This window comes from Lampetra fluviatilis, chromosome 54 (assembly GCF_964198595.1).
Source record: "Lampetra fluviatilis chromosome 54, kcLamFluv1.1, whole genome shotgun sequence".
In the NCBI taxonomy this organism is placed as follows: Eukaryota; Metazoa; Chordata; class Hyperoartia; order Petromyzontiformes; family Petromyzontidae; genus Lampetra; species Lampetra fluviatilis.
In genome coordinates, this window is record NC_136328.1 from 1,896,175 (window position 1) to 1,912,495 (window position 16,321).

Sequence of the window (16,321 nt, forward strand, 5' to 3'; positions counted from 1 at the left end):
AGTTGCCAGCAAGACACAGTGCAATAAACTTTGAAATACTTAAGAGTTGAGACTTTTCTTGAATTGTGCAAGGTCATGACAGATTGGGAGAAAACGACACGAAGAAGTAATCCCGTAGTCGATCCGTGCTAGCGAAGTAAGAGAAACAGAAGTGTTTTGGTTTGCAGCATTGTGGCTGAATTCAGAGACAGTGTTTTGTATACTGGTTCCTCAAAATGGATGGAGGAATCAATACGTTAATGTCATCAGATCATAAACTACAGTAATAATGACAGAAGAGCGGTAAAGAGGCAACTGACCCCTTGTGATTGAGTGACTGGAATGAATCAATGCTGGACCATCAATCAACCTAACTGCATGTTGAATTATATCGAGTATAGTGATGTAGAACTGGGTGCTCCCCCCCCCCAAATATGATGACAGTGTTCCACCTTTGTCTGAATGTGTGCTTTACAGAGCACCAATAACAATTGGCATCACATAATCACAACCATAACCACTACCATTCATTTCAATGTTTATTTCTAATACAGAAAATATGTTCAGCCAGCGACCCAGCGAGTTTCAAAGGGAAAAATGCGGTGCATCAGTACAGAACAGCCACATTATAACCACAACAACCATATTCCTTTGGCCGGGACCACTACAGCCTCCCCCACGTCCTCTGCTGTTTCCACCTCGTTATGCCTTACTCCATCATAAACAGCGCCCGTCACCCCTCCTCCTCCTCTGCCCCCCCCCTTCTCCTACTCTTCCGCCACCAGTCACTCCTTCACCCCCTCATCTTTCTCAATCTACTGTGGCGTGTCAGTCACTCTCCCTCACCCCTTCCGACTCCCTCTCCACCTCCATCCCTCCTCCTCCTCCCTCTCCTCCTCACCCCACCATGGAGCGCTTCCTGCCACGGAGCCGCACCTCGTCGAGTTTAGCGATGATGGGCGCGGCGAAGCGGCCCTTCATCGTCGCCGTGTAGGCGGCCAGCACGGCCGCAAACACGGCCTCCGTGCCAGGGTGGCTGCTCAGAAAGGCCTTCTCCAGCACGTGCAGATCCACCGCCTTGTCCTCCACCAGCGCCGACACGCAGCTCAGCCCAAAGTCGATGAGCGCCATGCGCGGAGTCGGCTGTGGGGGCACGTGCAGCACGGATGGTGCGGGGTGTGTGGTGTTGGTGGCGGCGGTGGCGGTGAGCGATGGAGCATCTGCAGGGATATCTTCTTCACCCACCTTAACACAGCAGAGGGACGCACGCACACAGACCGCCTTAAAAGTTTAACCATGATTCCAGCAACACATCGACTCTTTTTTTCTCCCAATATCGTCATTGGTTCTTCAACGTCCCCTGTGAAGCAGTATTTTGACGGTCGATAAAACTGCAGCAATAACCAGCATGGCCATGAAGGCTCGAACCACAAACCTCTGCAACAACAAAAGCAGCACACGCACAACTGCCCGGGCTACGGTACTGCCCCTAACCACTGCAGCGGAATTTCTGAGTGACAGGGGTGGAGGTAGAGTGATTGAGCTCACCTGGGGATGCTGTTTGCAGGGTTCCGGTGAGGCAGTGCCGGCTCCTGGCTCGGGAGATTCCGCTGGCGGGAAGAGCAGCAGCAAGTTGGAGGTGGTGAGGTCCCCGTGCACCACGTCTTGTGTGTGCATGTGCGCCAGCGTGCGTCCGATCAGCACCGCCAAGGTTAGCAGCTTCTCCCCTCCTGCTGCTGCTTGCGATGTGGACTGCACATACTCGCGCACCGTGACGGCGCCCGCCAGGTCCTCCATGTAAATGCAATGGCGCTCATAATCCACAAAGTAAACCACGGGCGTCAGGATGCCTGCGAGGTGAACAATGTACAACAATCAATGTGTGAACGATTAAAATGACACGAGAGCAATAATATACGGCCCTTTACCATTCAGGCATTCCACCATGCCTTTCTTCGGCCGTCGGGGTTTTTTTCCACAATACTTCACCAAACTGGCCAGTGCGGGTTGGTGATGGCGGAACACAAAACTGAGTCAGATATCGCCACCGACATAATCCGTGGCCTCGATTCAAACTCACGCCACGCTGGGGTCAGAGCAAAGTGTGCTAACCACTCTGCCACTGCTCCGCCGTGTGTCAATGCACTGTTGGATGAAGTCCCCCCCCCCCCCCACACCATGTTGATTGTGGGGGTTTTCACCATGCTATACTTCACCATGCTTTACTTTACCGTGCTGAGCAATGTGGGTTGGTACGGGAGAGGGCGGTTAGGCACGGTTCAGATATCGCTCGCCACTGATGGTAACCGAAGCAAGCGGTCAATCTCAAGCGGCCGGGTTCATATGGCAGTGTGCTTTACACTCCACCACCAACATATATATTTCAAATTATTCCGTTGTATGCTGGTATGTGCCTGTGCCACTTCAAAGTGCACCTGGCCTGGCACAGGCGCCATGGTGATGTCACCGTCAATTAGTGACAAATGGCGGGTATTGGTGCCACTTTGAACAAACCTTGCACAAATCCACATGTTGCCCTAAAGTACATTTCCAAACTTGGTATCGTAAGAAAGCCCGACCTTTCCTTGCTGAGTTATGGGCGTGAAACAAAAATGTGCTGAAGTGGAGCATCGTTTCTCACGCCAATGCTGGCGGAAACGCCTCCAATAGGGGGAGCTCTTGGCCCCTCGAGAGGATATTTTGGCCTACTCTTCGACGCCGGCCAAACACCTTGGAAGAGGAGTTACCCACCACTCTAGCCAAACACAAGCGACTCGTCGACTGACTGTGATGTACCCATTTATACATCCGGGTGTACAGAGGCTGTATGGTTGAAGAAACTTGCCCCGTTGTTTTCAACTGACACGCCGGGAGATCGAATCGGATCGAAATAGCGACCTCTGAATTGCACCCCACAGTAGCGATCACAAATCACGAAGCATAGCCCACGCGTATCTGTGTTCATATATTGTTTGTTGCGTTTGCACCCGACTTAAGAGCCGCATGTCTCACAGGGCTATACCTAATAAATGAACTTGAAACTCTCACCTGCCCTTCTGCATCGCAGCAGAGACCGCACCTCCTGCACAGTACGCCTCCTAGTCAGGCGCCAGTCGAGCTGCGGGTGTCGGTACTTCCTGGGAAACCTCTCCTTGAGCACGGCAGGGCGGCCCAGGAAGGTCCCGCGATAGACGCGAGCCTCGGCCCCCTGCGAGATCAGGGTCAGGCCGGCGAGGAAGGGATCCGTCTCCACTTTGACGGTGCCGCCATCGCCCGCACCGCTGCCCTCCTTCCCCTCTCTCTTCTCGCCCTCCATGCAACTAGACATCACTATGTCTGGAGGGAAAAAAATCGTACAAAAAATGCGAGGGAGCTAAGCAATAATCAACAATTTGCCAACTGCCGTCGCCAAAATCAGTCCGCATGGTTAATGGCACTGCCGCTCACTTGCATCATTTACCGGCAGCATTTCACAGATGCACCTGAAACTTCTTTTTTGTGTTTAGTTTGCTGTTCCTTCCCCCGCACCTCCGATTAGCACGGTTGGCTACGTAAGGTGCGAAAGAAGTTCAACATACATAAATACATAAAGACATACAAACAAACCACCTATTGGCTCACTCGGCAACCTCAACGTACATATATAAAGGGTGGCCTAAAAGTGAGGGCACATAGGGTTATTAAGATTTCTTTTAACAAACCAAGTGACCTTTGAAAGGGTGAAAGCGACCCTCCTTGAGTATGCGCTGGCAGGATGTTCTTGGCACACCTGTTTCTCGTGACAATTTTCGAGTGGATTTTTCTGGACTGGTAATCACATGCTCTAGCACCATGATTGATGTGGCTTCACTCGTGCTACTTTTTTTTCGACCACTGCGCGGTCGGTCATGCACACTGCCAGTGTCTTTAAAACGCATGATCACTTTTCTGACCGATGAAAATCCAATATTTTTGTTAGGGTGCAACACATTAAAGTCTTCGGCGACTGACCGGAACGTGCTGCCATCCTTAGCATACATAGAAACCAATAAAATGCGTTCGTCCTTAGTCAATTTCCTTTCCATGTTTAAAATGTCATCTGCAAAGGAAGAAGAAAAAATAGATATTAATAATAGACCGAATGTAGACTTAAAGAATCAACAATGAAAGTTTTTTTAATGCCAGTGTTAAAACAAATTAAATAACCCTCTTGTGTCCCAACTCTTGGGCAACCCTGTATGTACTAACCCTTGCAGATCCAACTCCGAGTTCGATGAACTGCACCGATTGAAGGAAATGATTTGTAATTCTCAAACCGTGCACCACATTTAACGAGTGTGTTGAGATAACGTTGACGAAACGCAATGTGCCTTTCTTCACCCTGACGTGCGCCCCCCCCCCCCCAACAATACACAACGAGTGAAAACATCCTCTATCATCATCACCATGCTGCTTCAAACCCAACAATGATTTCAAATGTGTGGCCCTCACACTTGTGATGATGTCTAATCGGCAAAAGTGCCCCCTCCCGCACCCTCCTCTATAAATTAGTGAAGAACACAGCGCGAATTGGAACCTGTGAATGAATTGTTTCAGTGAATAACAGTGCATTGGCCATGTCCAAAGTAATTGCTCTACCTCTGGGGGCTGAGTCTTATAATCCGGAGAACACGGTACAGCGGAAATATTAACCGGTGTCCCGACATCACAACATTAGTAATTGTATATTAAAGTGTGTGCATTGTGCAATTAAATACCGTGCAATTGAAACATTTTCCTTGAATAAACAACAGAAGCGTGAATCTTGATTTTGAGCTTTCGTGACTGCAGGAATCTATTCTCGTTGGTTCTTTCGGTAAAGAAAAAATAATCGATCACGACGTTTCGATCGCAACACAAACAGCCGTCTTCTGGTGAAAAAGACGTAGGCTTTCGTGACCAATATCATCCATAATACAGGTTTTCTTGGGGTTAGATCTCGTAAATATATAAATGTGTCATTAAACCCGTGACCACCCGACAGAGCGAATTAGTAAGGTTAGTATTTGATGTACCGAAATGGATACCCAGTCAATTATATACATACATTACCCCCCCATCACATCTACCCCTCTATTTAAGGAACGAAACAGGAGGATTTCTCCACAAATCTGGCTGTAGCCTGATGAAGCTGGTTGTAATTACTGGCGAAACGTCGTACTCAGATTGTAAATGTTGTGGCTTGGCTCTCCAACACACCGGTTAGTGCTGTACTAGTATACTACACTATACACTACACTATTATACACTACACACTAGTGCTGTACTAGTATACTACACTATACACTACACTATACACTATACACTAGTGCTGTACTTGTATACTACACTATACACTACTATACACTACACTATACACTACACACTAGTGCTGTACTAGTATACTACACTATACACTACACACTAGTGCTGTACTAGTATACTACACTATACACTACACTATACACTACACTATACACTAGTGCTGTACTAGTATACTACACTATACACTACACTATACACTAGTGCTGTATTAGTATACTACATTATACACTACACACTACACTATACACTAGTGCTGTACTAGCAGAGGTGTGGACTCGAGTCATGTGACTTGGACTCGAGTCAGACTCGAGTCATGAATTTGATGACTTGCGACTCGACTTGGACTTGCATAACAATGACTTTGTCCCACCTATGAGATGTGGACTCGAGTCATGTGACTTGGACTCGAGTCAGACTCGAGTCATGAATTTGATGACTTGCGACTCGACTTGGACTTGCATAACAATGACTTTGTCCCACCTATGAGATGTGGACTCGAGTCATGTGACTTGGACTCGAGTCAGACTCGAGTCATGAATTTGATGACTTGCGACTCGACTTGGACTTGCATAACAATGACTTTGTCCCACCTCTGTGTACTAGTATACTACACTATACACTACACTATACACTAGTGCCGTACTATACACTACACTATACACTACACACTAGTGCTGTACCAGTGACGAATTGGCCACGTTCTGTTTACGTGACAACCCTCACTAGTTGGCTGTGTCGGGTGGTGGCGGGTTTAACGACACATTTATATATTTAAGCGATCTAACCCCCCCAAAAAACCTGTAAAAACAGAAGTGTGAACTGTAGCTTTAAAGACAATGCATATATTATGTGTGCATGTTTTGCCACATGTACGTGTGCTTAATGCAAACCTGATGCCTTTCAAAATGTATCTACAGTATATTATGTTTGAACATCTTAAACGCTTCCTGTTTTATTTCCAGAAAGGTGGAAACCCCATTGTTTTTCATCATTTTGATAATGGCAAAAAGGTCCCGTAGATATGTACACCGTATCACTGTATCAACTCAGACGTCTTGCATTAAAATCCATAGCCACAACAGCCACCACGGCGCCTGTGCCAGGCTAGGTGCACCTTGTGACCGTCACGTGGAGTGTCTTAAGGCTCGCTGGCAAGATAAAAGGCATCCCTGTCAACCCCTTATCAGTGCCCTACCTTATTCCAGACCAATTACGGCCTTATAAATATCAACGTTCATCCTACAAAGTCCCATCGCAAGGGAGAAACACAGACACGCATTTATTAATGAAACGGCTGCACGCCGTATGGGCCTAAAAACTCCAATTTCCCTGCACAAGAATACGCTTTAAACCCTATAAGTTGACAGGTACGAGAAGGAGATCACGGAACAGACCCCGATGTGTTGTTGGCCTGCCCGGGTTGGCCGGCTTATTGAGACGAACACACAACACGAGCTGCGAATTCTACGCGAATCGACATCCCACGGAGTGGGCCCTCTTACGCATCGCACGAACTGACCAGCATGTGTGTGAAGTATGCTCAAGCGAATCCCATGAGCGACCGCGTGTTCATAGGGGAAGAGGCTTCATCCGGCAGTGGCTTGACAAACAAAGAATATCTGTAAATTATGAAGATGATGAAGCCTCTTGCGAGATTGTGAAAATGCAATGCAGTGGTGGCGCTGTGACCCACGTGTTTGTTTTTTACGTGTTGGGCGCGCCGTGATGACGTCGCCCATAGGGTGAAGCGAAAGTGGATTGTGTTTAACACGGGAAGAGTGGCATAACTCTTTCGGTAATGTCACGTAGGTATAAAATATTTTATAGGTATAAAATAAAAATTTTATTTTATACCTATAAAATACTTAAAATTAAAAATAAAGTATTTTATAAAAAATAATAAAATATTGTATTTTATACCTATAAAATATTTTATAGATATTAAATCAAATATTTTAAAATAAAAAATAAAGTATTTGTCTACCTACGTGACTTTAACGAAAGAACCAAAGAGTGTGGATTAATGCAGTCCACGAAAGCTTCAAATCAAGATACGGGAGGAGTCGTTTGGTGGTGGGTGGAGCAGGGGGCTTTGCGACCAATATTATCTAAAATAGAGGGGGGTTTGGGTATAGATCGCGTAAATATGAATGTGTCGCTAAACCCACCACCACCCGGCACAGCCAATTAGTAAGGTTTTTCTAAATATGCCAATTGGTTACTTGTACAGCACACCGGTGTGTTGGAGAGTAAACCCACAGCATCATGTAAACCCAACATGTGCATTCTGTGGGTTTACTCACCCAACACACCGGTGTGCTGTACTCGTAACGCATTGCCACGTTTTCTTACTGGTAGGAACCTGGTTACACCAGCCCACAGGGGATTATTGTGTCCGTCCGTCGTGCATCAAAAATGGGAGGGGTGGGGCTGGGTGGAGAGGGGAGGATGGGGAGGGGCTGGGTGAGGAGGGTGGGGCTGGGTGGGGGGTGGGAGTGGTGGGGCTGGGTGGGGAGGGGCTGGTCACCCCGTGGTGCCCTTATAAAACTCAACGTTTAACCTACTCACGCCGGCTTGTGCCCGCCCTCACAGTCGGGCATATTTGCGGAATACACCACGCCGCCGTTGACCCTGGCCATTGACCGAGCAACCCAACGTTCCTACCAGCTCCCTCCTGGTGGGTTTAACGACACATTCATATTTACGCGAAGTAACCAAAAAGAAACCTTCGATTATGGAAAACTCAAATTTGCTTGATATATTTTAACGCATATAAAATTATAAGCGGGTCATGTCCACGTAGTCTTTTGAAAAATATTTATTATCACAACAAAAGCAGTCAAGGCACAAATGCTTCCACATCCACCAGTTCACCTTCAAAGTAACGTTGCTAAAATGTTAAATTGAAAAATGACACCTATGCATCGACTTACAAACTTAAAACAGCATACATATACAGTACAATTTACCGGCTTGTAAAGATACGCACGTGCACCCACATGCATGTTCTTTTTATATTTCGGTGAACTATTTCATGTGTATACGTTACTTTGGCAGCGTTATCCATTTTCATCCCAATGCTTGTTTGAATACGGACAACCAATTTTGAGAAATGCAAGACGAAAATAGCAATTCATACTATTTAGCTGCTGATATAAATTTCCACAAGATAAGCCACTTCGTAGAGCTATAATTTGTGGCCAGGTGGCTTCTGTAAAATAACTAATCGCTCAGTTCGCTTTACTTGGTAAAATTTTCAGTTTTTTTATTAGAACATTTTAGTGATTTGCTTAGTTTTCCTATACTTTGTTGTATTGTTTGCTGTTGCAACGTTCTGAACCCGCCCAAATTGGACATATGTGAAATAGCTTAATAGCTCATCGGATTTGCCCAGGATAAATAAAGAAAATTATTGTGAAAATGAGAATGTAGCCTGTGGAAATTAAGTTTTAAAATAAATGTGGAACTTTTTTTCTAACGTACCCATTTTTTTTAAATACATAGCCTGTGGATGTTTGTGTACAATCGCAAAACATAAAAACATCAACACAACCAATTCAAGATTGTGTTCCAAAGATCCTCTCGGAAATAAAGTATCGGTGTTGTTTAGCACGATGTACAACGTTTCGCACCACGTGCTCGGCAATTCTTCAGGAACTGAACTCGGGAATGGAACTTAGGTGGGTCGAAATGTCCGGACATCGTGCCGAACACCACCCAAATGGCACAACGCAAAAAGCAACGGAGAGATAATGTGCAAAACCGCGAAAAGCTGCACAGTATCTTATGATGGATTTTTAAAAAAATGTTTGTGCTGCGAGAATTTATCACAATAAGAAGAGTCTTAATGAATGCAATAGAAAATGTGTCATGCAAAGAAGGTCATTCACCAGACGCGTGACCTAAACACTGGCATACCATTGTTTTGGAGATGCATTAAAAAAATTAGATCTGCAAACACAATATGAAGTGAACCATACTAATAAAATGTCGATCTCCATGTAAGCTGCAATTTTTCAGACGTTAAAACTTTCACATTTGATGGTGAATATTTAAAGACAAGCACAAACAAGTACAATGCACACCTGTAGTCGCGGTATTAATGTGTATATGTAGCCCTTTTGTCAAACCAATGCTGGATGAGGGGGCCTCCCCATGCAATGCGAGGCGTGGGGAGTAATTGACCATACTTCGCCACGCTGATCAGTTCCGATTGAAGGGAGGGGGGCATGATCAAGTGAGCAGAGTTTCGTAATGGCCTAGAACACCTATTTTTTGCATGTTTCATATCGGTTGTATGCATGGTCATCCATCCAACCACTTCACTAATTCACCAATTGGAAATTGTTTCTATTTTGGAAAACCTCATGGGTTCTTCTTAAGATGTCCAGGAGGTTCCTGCTTGGAACGTTGAACAATTATTTTTGTCATCATTGAAACCATATAATTTGTACAAAAGCCACACTTAAAATAGCACGCACAAAACTGAACATAGATTAGAAACAGACTTCCTCATTGCCTACAATAATCAATTCACGAATCACATAGGTCATGGTTCTTCAACTGGATGGCCAGACCAGAGGTGGTTCACAAAGGCTCTTTAACCCTTTTCAGTGGCACATCCGAGCCAAGCAGGCATGGGGCCCTCGAGGTACAGGTGACTTTCTAATTGATTTTCGGTGTCAGGCTGAAATCAAACCACAACACGCTGACCTCAGAAGACATCCGATTCTAGCTCGGAGCCAAAGCAAGGGCAGGGGTGGGGATGATGCCGTTCATTTGCACACGACATCAGTCAGTTGGTACACTGGAAGGACACGTTTCGCTCATTGCGTTTGACGGCAATGGCACGGCTCGACTTCTGCAGTGGAAACGCAACCTGTCACCTTCTCAGCTGTGCCGCGCTGGTTTCGAAATAGTTCTGGCGAACCTTGATTGTACGGTGGAAAAAAATAGGTATTGGGAGAGTGGCATGGCGAGCAATGACCCACTGAAAGATGACTCGCATGACACAAAAGTGAAACAGATAAGAGAGATGAAAGAAAGATTAACAAGAGATAGAGATGGGAGAACTGCAGACAAGCAGTGAATATTATTGAGCTGGAGATGAACGCAAGACAACCAAAAGACAGATAAAAGACCCGGAGACAAGAGGTACAGAGTGACCAAATGTACAAGTTATGACGTGACATAAGTATACGTGACATATGAAGTCACGTGACCCACCAGCATATGCCAAACTTTCGATTTAAAGCTTTCGTGACTGCAGGTATTCATCTTCTTGGTTCTTTCAATAAAGTCACGTAGAATGGAAATAAAAAAATAATAAAACATAATAAAATAACTCTGTCTTCTCGACAGACCTGTTCTCCACCTTAGGACGGCTGCTTGCGTTGTGGCCGAAACGTCGTGAGAATTATTTTGTTTTATTTTTTCCATTCTACGTGACTTTACCGAAAGAACCAAGAATATGCCAAACTTGTTACAGCCGGTCAGAATTTATTGTTTGAAGAACCGACATAGGTGATCTGCCTGCCCAGCCTCCCTTTCCCTAATTGCACCAACACAAACCACATATAACTGGAAATGTTGAAATCCAACAGACTACTTAGTTCCAGAACATGCATTTTAGCAGAGATGAATATATTTACAGACTCTTCAGTTCACTGCTTGAACCTTTGGATTTCGTCACCTATTTCAGTGATACCGATGATTGTAAAGCACCATCACAGGAAGGCTTTCAATCTTGGAATCATCAGAGCAGCACTGGAGATTGTTTTGATGAGACCAATGCACAGATTATACAGAAAAGCCTTAAATGTCCTGCGTTTACCTGCATGACATATAATTATTAAACATTAGACTCAAACTGTTAATTCGCGTGAAAATGATCTTAACTGCTGCTACAAATCTTTAAGAACAAATTAAATACCACAACCAAATTATGAAGCTTAAAACACAAAGTTGGAGTGCATTGAGCACGAGCTCGTGAAAATCATGAACATTTTACATCCATTTTGGCTTTGTTAATGGTACTTTTATTGCTTACAAAAAACGACTACGTAAAAACGTCACATGGACACATGGGGTGCGAACTGCACAAGGGAATGGTGGCATGAGCAATACATTATGTGAGGCAACGCTCTAATCAACATGTTGTGGTACGGAATTGTTGGCAGAACTCTAAAAGTTAGTATTTTGCGCCAAGAAAGCACGAATCCTCTGCAGCAGCTCCTTCTTGACATTGTCTGGCACCAACGCTAGGTAAATCAACGGAAAAAAACACGTTCACGTTACGAACATTGTAATTAACGTACACATCTGCAACGTATAAAAATCATATTTGACAAGTCTGTGTTTAATGGAATGATCATTTACATGACTGAAAAGCTCCACAATTAGAAGGGTAAAAAACGAAGGAGAAATTAATACAAAACATCACATGCTAACCATGCAAGATAGCTTGAAGTATGTTTTCCCTCTGCTTAAGATCGTCAATAATTTGCTTTAGTTTGGCTTTTGGAAAATTTGGCATTTTGGAAAATTTGGCATTTACACTGAATTTTAAGAATCCTAAGTGTGGTCTGATGTGACCATTGCTATCTTATTATTCACAGCCTCATGTCAGTGTGCAAACATCACCTTTTCACACACACACTGTGTTCTTAACCTCTCGTACATTTGCTCAATTCTAAAGCACACTAAAGCATTTTCCAATGTTTACAGCAGTCTGCGCTTTTAAATATGTCCAGCATCCCTAATTTTCTACACATGCTCACATTAGGCGACCCTCAGCCCCCAGTGAGTCAGGTATACGACATTGTACTGCACCACCAGAATGCAGATTTAGCACAAACCTCGGCCTTTTGGTGTGATTTCTGAAATTAAGTCCTCCACTGTCACATGTTCAAGTCCCTTGTCTCGAATGACATCTGTAAAGGTTACAAAAAAAGGTAGGCAATCATTTTCATAACAATACTGAGGCACCGTTGAAGAATGTTTATTGGTTCAAAAAAACTATTCCCTGTATACATTTAAGCCGATGTAAAAACACGTGTGTGGAGTATTAGTGCAGTGGTTAACGCACTGCATATTGAGTCCCTGTGTTTGACCCCTGGTCATGGCTATCGCCAGTGGCTTTGCCAAGCTGCACTGGCCAGCATGAGGTATGGTCAAACAATCCACATGACCATCACAATATGGGTAGGTCCTCATCCAGCAATGGATGGACAAAATGGCTGTACATGTACATGGAGAGATGTACGGTCATGTTAAAGTGGCATCAAAAAAGCAGAGTTTGTCTAAAATGTCTTGTTTAGCTTGGCCACTTTTATATCGCATATTTACAGGGCTTGTATTGTTACAGTACAAATTGGATTTTTTTTTAATAGAATTTCAACACCACTGCATCTCAAGATACTTTACAAAACAGTCGGACGTGTTCTTTCAGAAGAACGGGGAGACTTTTAGTATATTTTGCCTGACATGTTTTGTTTCATGCAGCCACTTGTGCACTGCATCCTTAAGAGGCTTTAAATTTTCTTAGAAATCACCTTTTTTGTAAGTATCACATCTTTTTGGAGCTAATATCTTTGTTAACTAGATTTTGCATAGCTGTTGTAGTTTTTTTGTTCACTAACGATTTTTATCGTTTTACTCAACACATTACTCGTAACCTATTTTTATCGACTTTAATATCACACTAGAGCCATGAAAAGTTAGGATTAATTTAAATTAATACGGCACACATCGTAAAGGTTTTAGTGTTAAAAGAACACAATAATGCTGCCCTTTAGTGGTGTGTCTTAAAATATGATTCGACTTGGGAAATGTGAGCTTTTAATGAAGGCCATATTACACTAACAACAAAGCAAGCATTCTTAAGTATTAAAACAGTGGCAATCCCTGATTTCATGTAAATCTGTACAAGGGGATGCGTGGCCAAACTGCAGCTCCCAGATAGATCAAGTGCGTAAAATAGGTTTTTGGGTCAGATCGCGTAATATATAAATGTGTAGTAACCCTCCACCACCCGACAAGGCCAAACAGTAAAAATGTGTCACGTTTTTCAAAGGACAAAATAATTAACTTATTTAGCCCACCGGTGTGTTGAAGAGAAAATCAACAGACATTTTAAAATTTGAGTAGTACGACGTTTCGCTGGTAATTACAATCAGCTTCATCGGGCAAGAATGGTGAAGCTCTCCTGTTGCTCCCGGTCTTAAATAGAGCAGCAGCAAAGACCTATATTATGAATAATATCGGTCGCGAAAGCCTACGTGTTAAACAGATCAAGTACGGCTCGATTGAGAAACAGTTAAATTTTAACAACTCGTTATTTGTAACAAGAAACATTGTCGGAAGTGTGAGTTACCCAGGGAACTCTCCCCTGGCAAGCGGGACCAGGAGAGAGTCATCCTGGTGCGCTCCCGTCGAGCAGCACGAGTGAACCAGCCGCGTGACCACCGGGTGTCGTTCATGGCTCATGGCCATATTAATACAGTCATACCTCGGTATACGACCGCTTTGGAATACGTCGAATTTGGTATACGTCGTGTTTTGACGAGAGAAAAATGTCTTGGGATACCACGTCTTGTTTGGGATACGACGCGCTTGCTAGAACTTGTATGGGTCGGGATGAGTCACCGCGTACCCGCCGCGTAGACCCCGTTCACGACTCCTCCCCTTCCTCACCACCATCCTTGTAGGCTATCAACTCCTCTCAGCAAGGTAAAGTGATGTTAAATTTTATTTTTTATTTCAATTTATTTTAATTTATGTATGCATTTTAGTAATTAGTGTCTAAATTATTTTATACAACCCCATTAATGTATAATATGCTATAAAAATATCATTTCTTATACTCTGGAACGGATTATTTCCTTTCCCTTTATTTCTTGTGGGAAAAATTCGTTTGGTATACGTCATTTTTGGTATAAGGCCATACTTCTGGAACGAATTAACGACGTATGCCGAGGTACCAATGTATTTGGGAATGGGGTTCATACGGTGAGCAAGTATGACCATCTTTGCCATATATTACATAATTCCGTGTTTACTTTTTTCAAGGAAAGTAATTTCTTAAAATGTTGGACTGTCATTCCTGTAATCTATAAAGATACTGCTTATATGTATGTGATGTGATCAGATACATGTGAATAGTGGCTCTATAGCACTTAGAACAGCTGTAAAAATTACCTAGACGTGGTTAAAGTTTGGTCATGCACTTGCCAAACCCACCGATGTAAGCAGTAGGATGAATTTTTTTTAACCCTCCTATCGCGTGCTGATTTTCAAAGCACATATTACTTCAATGCTCCTCAATCCAGACTGACCATCATGGTGAAATATTTTAAAATAACACCTTTGACCTGGAGTGAATTGATATAGGGCTGTACATGTACAAAATTACGTGCAAACCTTTGCAGTGAGCCCGCAACTGATCTTTCCAGCCACACTCCATCAGCCTCGTTTTCAGAAGCTCCTTCAAACTGCCCACACACACACAAACAATGCAAATAATTGAATGTATTAAAATCAAATCATTTATTTCTTAAGGATGCCACTGTGGTGTAATGGTTACCACACTGGATTGGCAACCCAGGAATCGCTGGTTTGATTAAATCTCCCAGGAGGGTAGGTAAAATATTGGGTACACAACAGTCGATAGGCAGGTGACGTGGTGGTAGGGATAAAATGTGGGTACTCCCACTATTCCAAAATGTCTGGCAAACCATGGAAGATTATGCCAAATATCCTATCGAAGGACTCGTGTTGAGCTCCGTCTAGCGGAGGCCCTTCTACCACAAGTCGTGTGAGAAAGGCAATAATTGTGGAGTTGCATGTTTACTCTTTCCCAAGTTTCTGCTGATCTTACCGTTCCCTTTCTCCAGTCTCTATGAGCTTTTGATTAATGGCTGCCCTCATCTGGGCATCTTTGCCCAACTTGCGATCTGAGAAACTGTCGACACGCATAACAGTTGCATGCAATTAGGATTTGCGTAACACACACCTCATTAACATTAATGTACACATTCTGTAAAACACAGCAGACCATTTGTATATTCTGTAATGAGGGTTGTCTTCTCTTACAATCTTCCCGACTCAACAATTTCAGTCGCTCTGCTCAATCGTGTACAGTGGTTTGCCTCAACCCAGTTGATGGCAATTCCTCGTTCTCATGGCAGGGACCGATTGATCCACGGCACGACCACTTTTGACTCATCGCGATGCTACTCGTGTTATGACCCCAGAGATGAATTATCCGAGGCAAAAACCTCACAACCCTACGTTAGTGTGGCAGGAGAAGTCCATCCATAGTGCACCAGCATTGAAACGTTAAACTGCAGGTAAGAGTGACGGATTGTCGCAAAAGTAGCAGCAGCAGCAAGCTTACGACGTTCACATTGTATGCGTTTTAATAGTTAGATGTGAAGATTGTATCACTACGATTGTTACAAAAAATATTGATTTCAACCAGACTCTGCGCCTCGACTAGCACGGCCATGCTCCACAGCACCTCGGCATTGTGAACACCCCCCCCCCACCCCGCGTCCTGCGATCGACTAAATCAAAACAGCTTTTCAGCTCGCAATAAACGCGTACCAAACTTGTTAACAAAGGACACCGAAGTGAGAGATTAATAATCAGAGACGAGCGCGCATAAGAGAAAGTGGTAATGTTTAATAACGCCGTTGCCGCCGGTAACAGAAACACTTACTCGGCCATGACGGGAACGGTGGCCGAGGAGGGCGCGGGCTTCAATTGTGAAACGCGTTTCACGTGCGCCCGAATTGTATCGGGCGGCCAATACGGACACGACAATCACCCCAGGAACGTCATTAACGTTCGTGACGTCATCCCTCCCTAATTAATATTCATTAGCGGGTGCCGCCCTCAAAATGGACACCCCCCCATCCCTTCTCATTAATAATTATGAACGGATGACGTCATTACACAAGCAGAAAGGTGGAGCGGAAACGTACATTTGTTTAGGCACAATTTGCTTGCACTTTTCCAC

General features: G+C 44.0%; 2 protein-coding genes across 5 annotated transcripts; both read right to left on the reverse strand.

Moving 5' to 3' along the window:
• Positions 1–505: 505 nt before the first annotated feature.
• TP53RK (TP53 regulating kinase) lies at positions 506–6,986 on the reverse strand. 4 transcript variants are annotated; one of them, XM_078879400.1, is made up of 4 exons: positions 6,821–6,986; positions 3,028–3,315; positions 1,528–1,829; positions 506–1,224 (listed from the first exon to the last, which is right to left on the reverse strand). In XM_078879400.1, the coding sequence occupies exons 2-4, from the start codon at positions 3,305–3,307 to the stop codon at positions 877–879; spliced, it is 930 nt and encodes a 309-aa protein (XP_078735526.1). In that variant the 5' UTR covers positions 3,308–3,315; positions 6,821–6,986; the 3' UTR covers positions 506–876. The 4 variants fall into 4 exon arrangements, with proteins under 4 accessions (XP_078735526.1, XP_078735529.1, XP_078735525.1 ...); XM_078879403.1 differs by lacking the exon at positions 6,821–6,986 and adding an exon at positions 3,970–4,039 and having other exon boundaries at positions 506–1,122; XM_078879399.1 differs by lacking the exon at positions 6,821–6,986 and adding an exon at positions 3,970–4,034.
• A 1,120-nt stretch (positions 6,987–8,106) lies between these two features.
• ENY2 (ENY2 transcription and export complex 2 subunit) lies at positions 8,107–16,119 on the reverse strand. Its single transcript, XM_078879546.1, has 5 exons — positions 16,022–16,119; positions 15,179–15,262; positions 14,722–14,792; positions 12,159–12,233; positions 8,107–11,561 (listed from the first exon to the last, which is right to left on the reverse strand). The coding sequence occupies exons 1-5, from the start codon at positions 16,027–16,029 to the stop codon at positions 11,485–11,487; spliced, it is 315 nt and encodes a 104-aa protein (XP_078735672.1). The 5' UTR covers positions 16,030–16,119; the 3' UTR covers positions 8,107–11,484.
• Between the last annotated feature and the right edge of the window lie 202 nt (positions 16,120–16,321).

Coding starts and splice junctions, on each gene's coding strand:
- TP53RK (XM_078879399.1), bottom strand. CDS start 3,994: ATGCTAAGGATGGCAGCACGTTCCG. Junction 3,316..3,969: donor AAGGATGGCAGCACGTTCCG/GTCAGTCGCCGA, acceptor TTTTCCCTCCAG/ACATAGTGATGTCTAGTTGC. Junction 1,830..3,027: donor GCTGCGATGCAGAAGGGCAG/GTGAGAGTTTCA, acceptor TTCACCTCGCAG/GCATCCTGACGCCCGTGGTT.
- ENY2 (XM_078879546.1), bottom strand. Junction 14,793..15,178: donor GAGACTGGAGAAAGGGAACG/GTAAGATCAGCA, acceptor GTGTGTGGGCAG/TTTGAAGGAGCTTCTGAAAA. Junction 11,562..12,158: donor AATCACACCAAAAGGCCGAG/GTTTGTGCTAAA, acceptor TGATTTACCTAG/CGTTGGTGCCAGACAATGTC.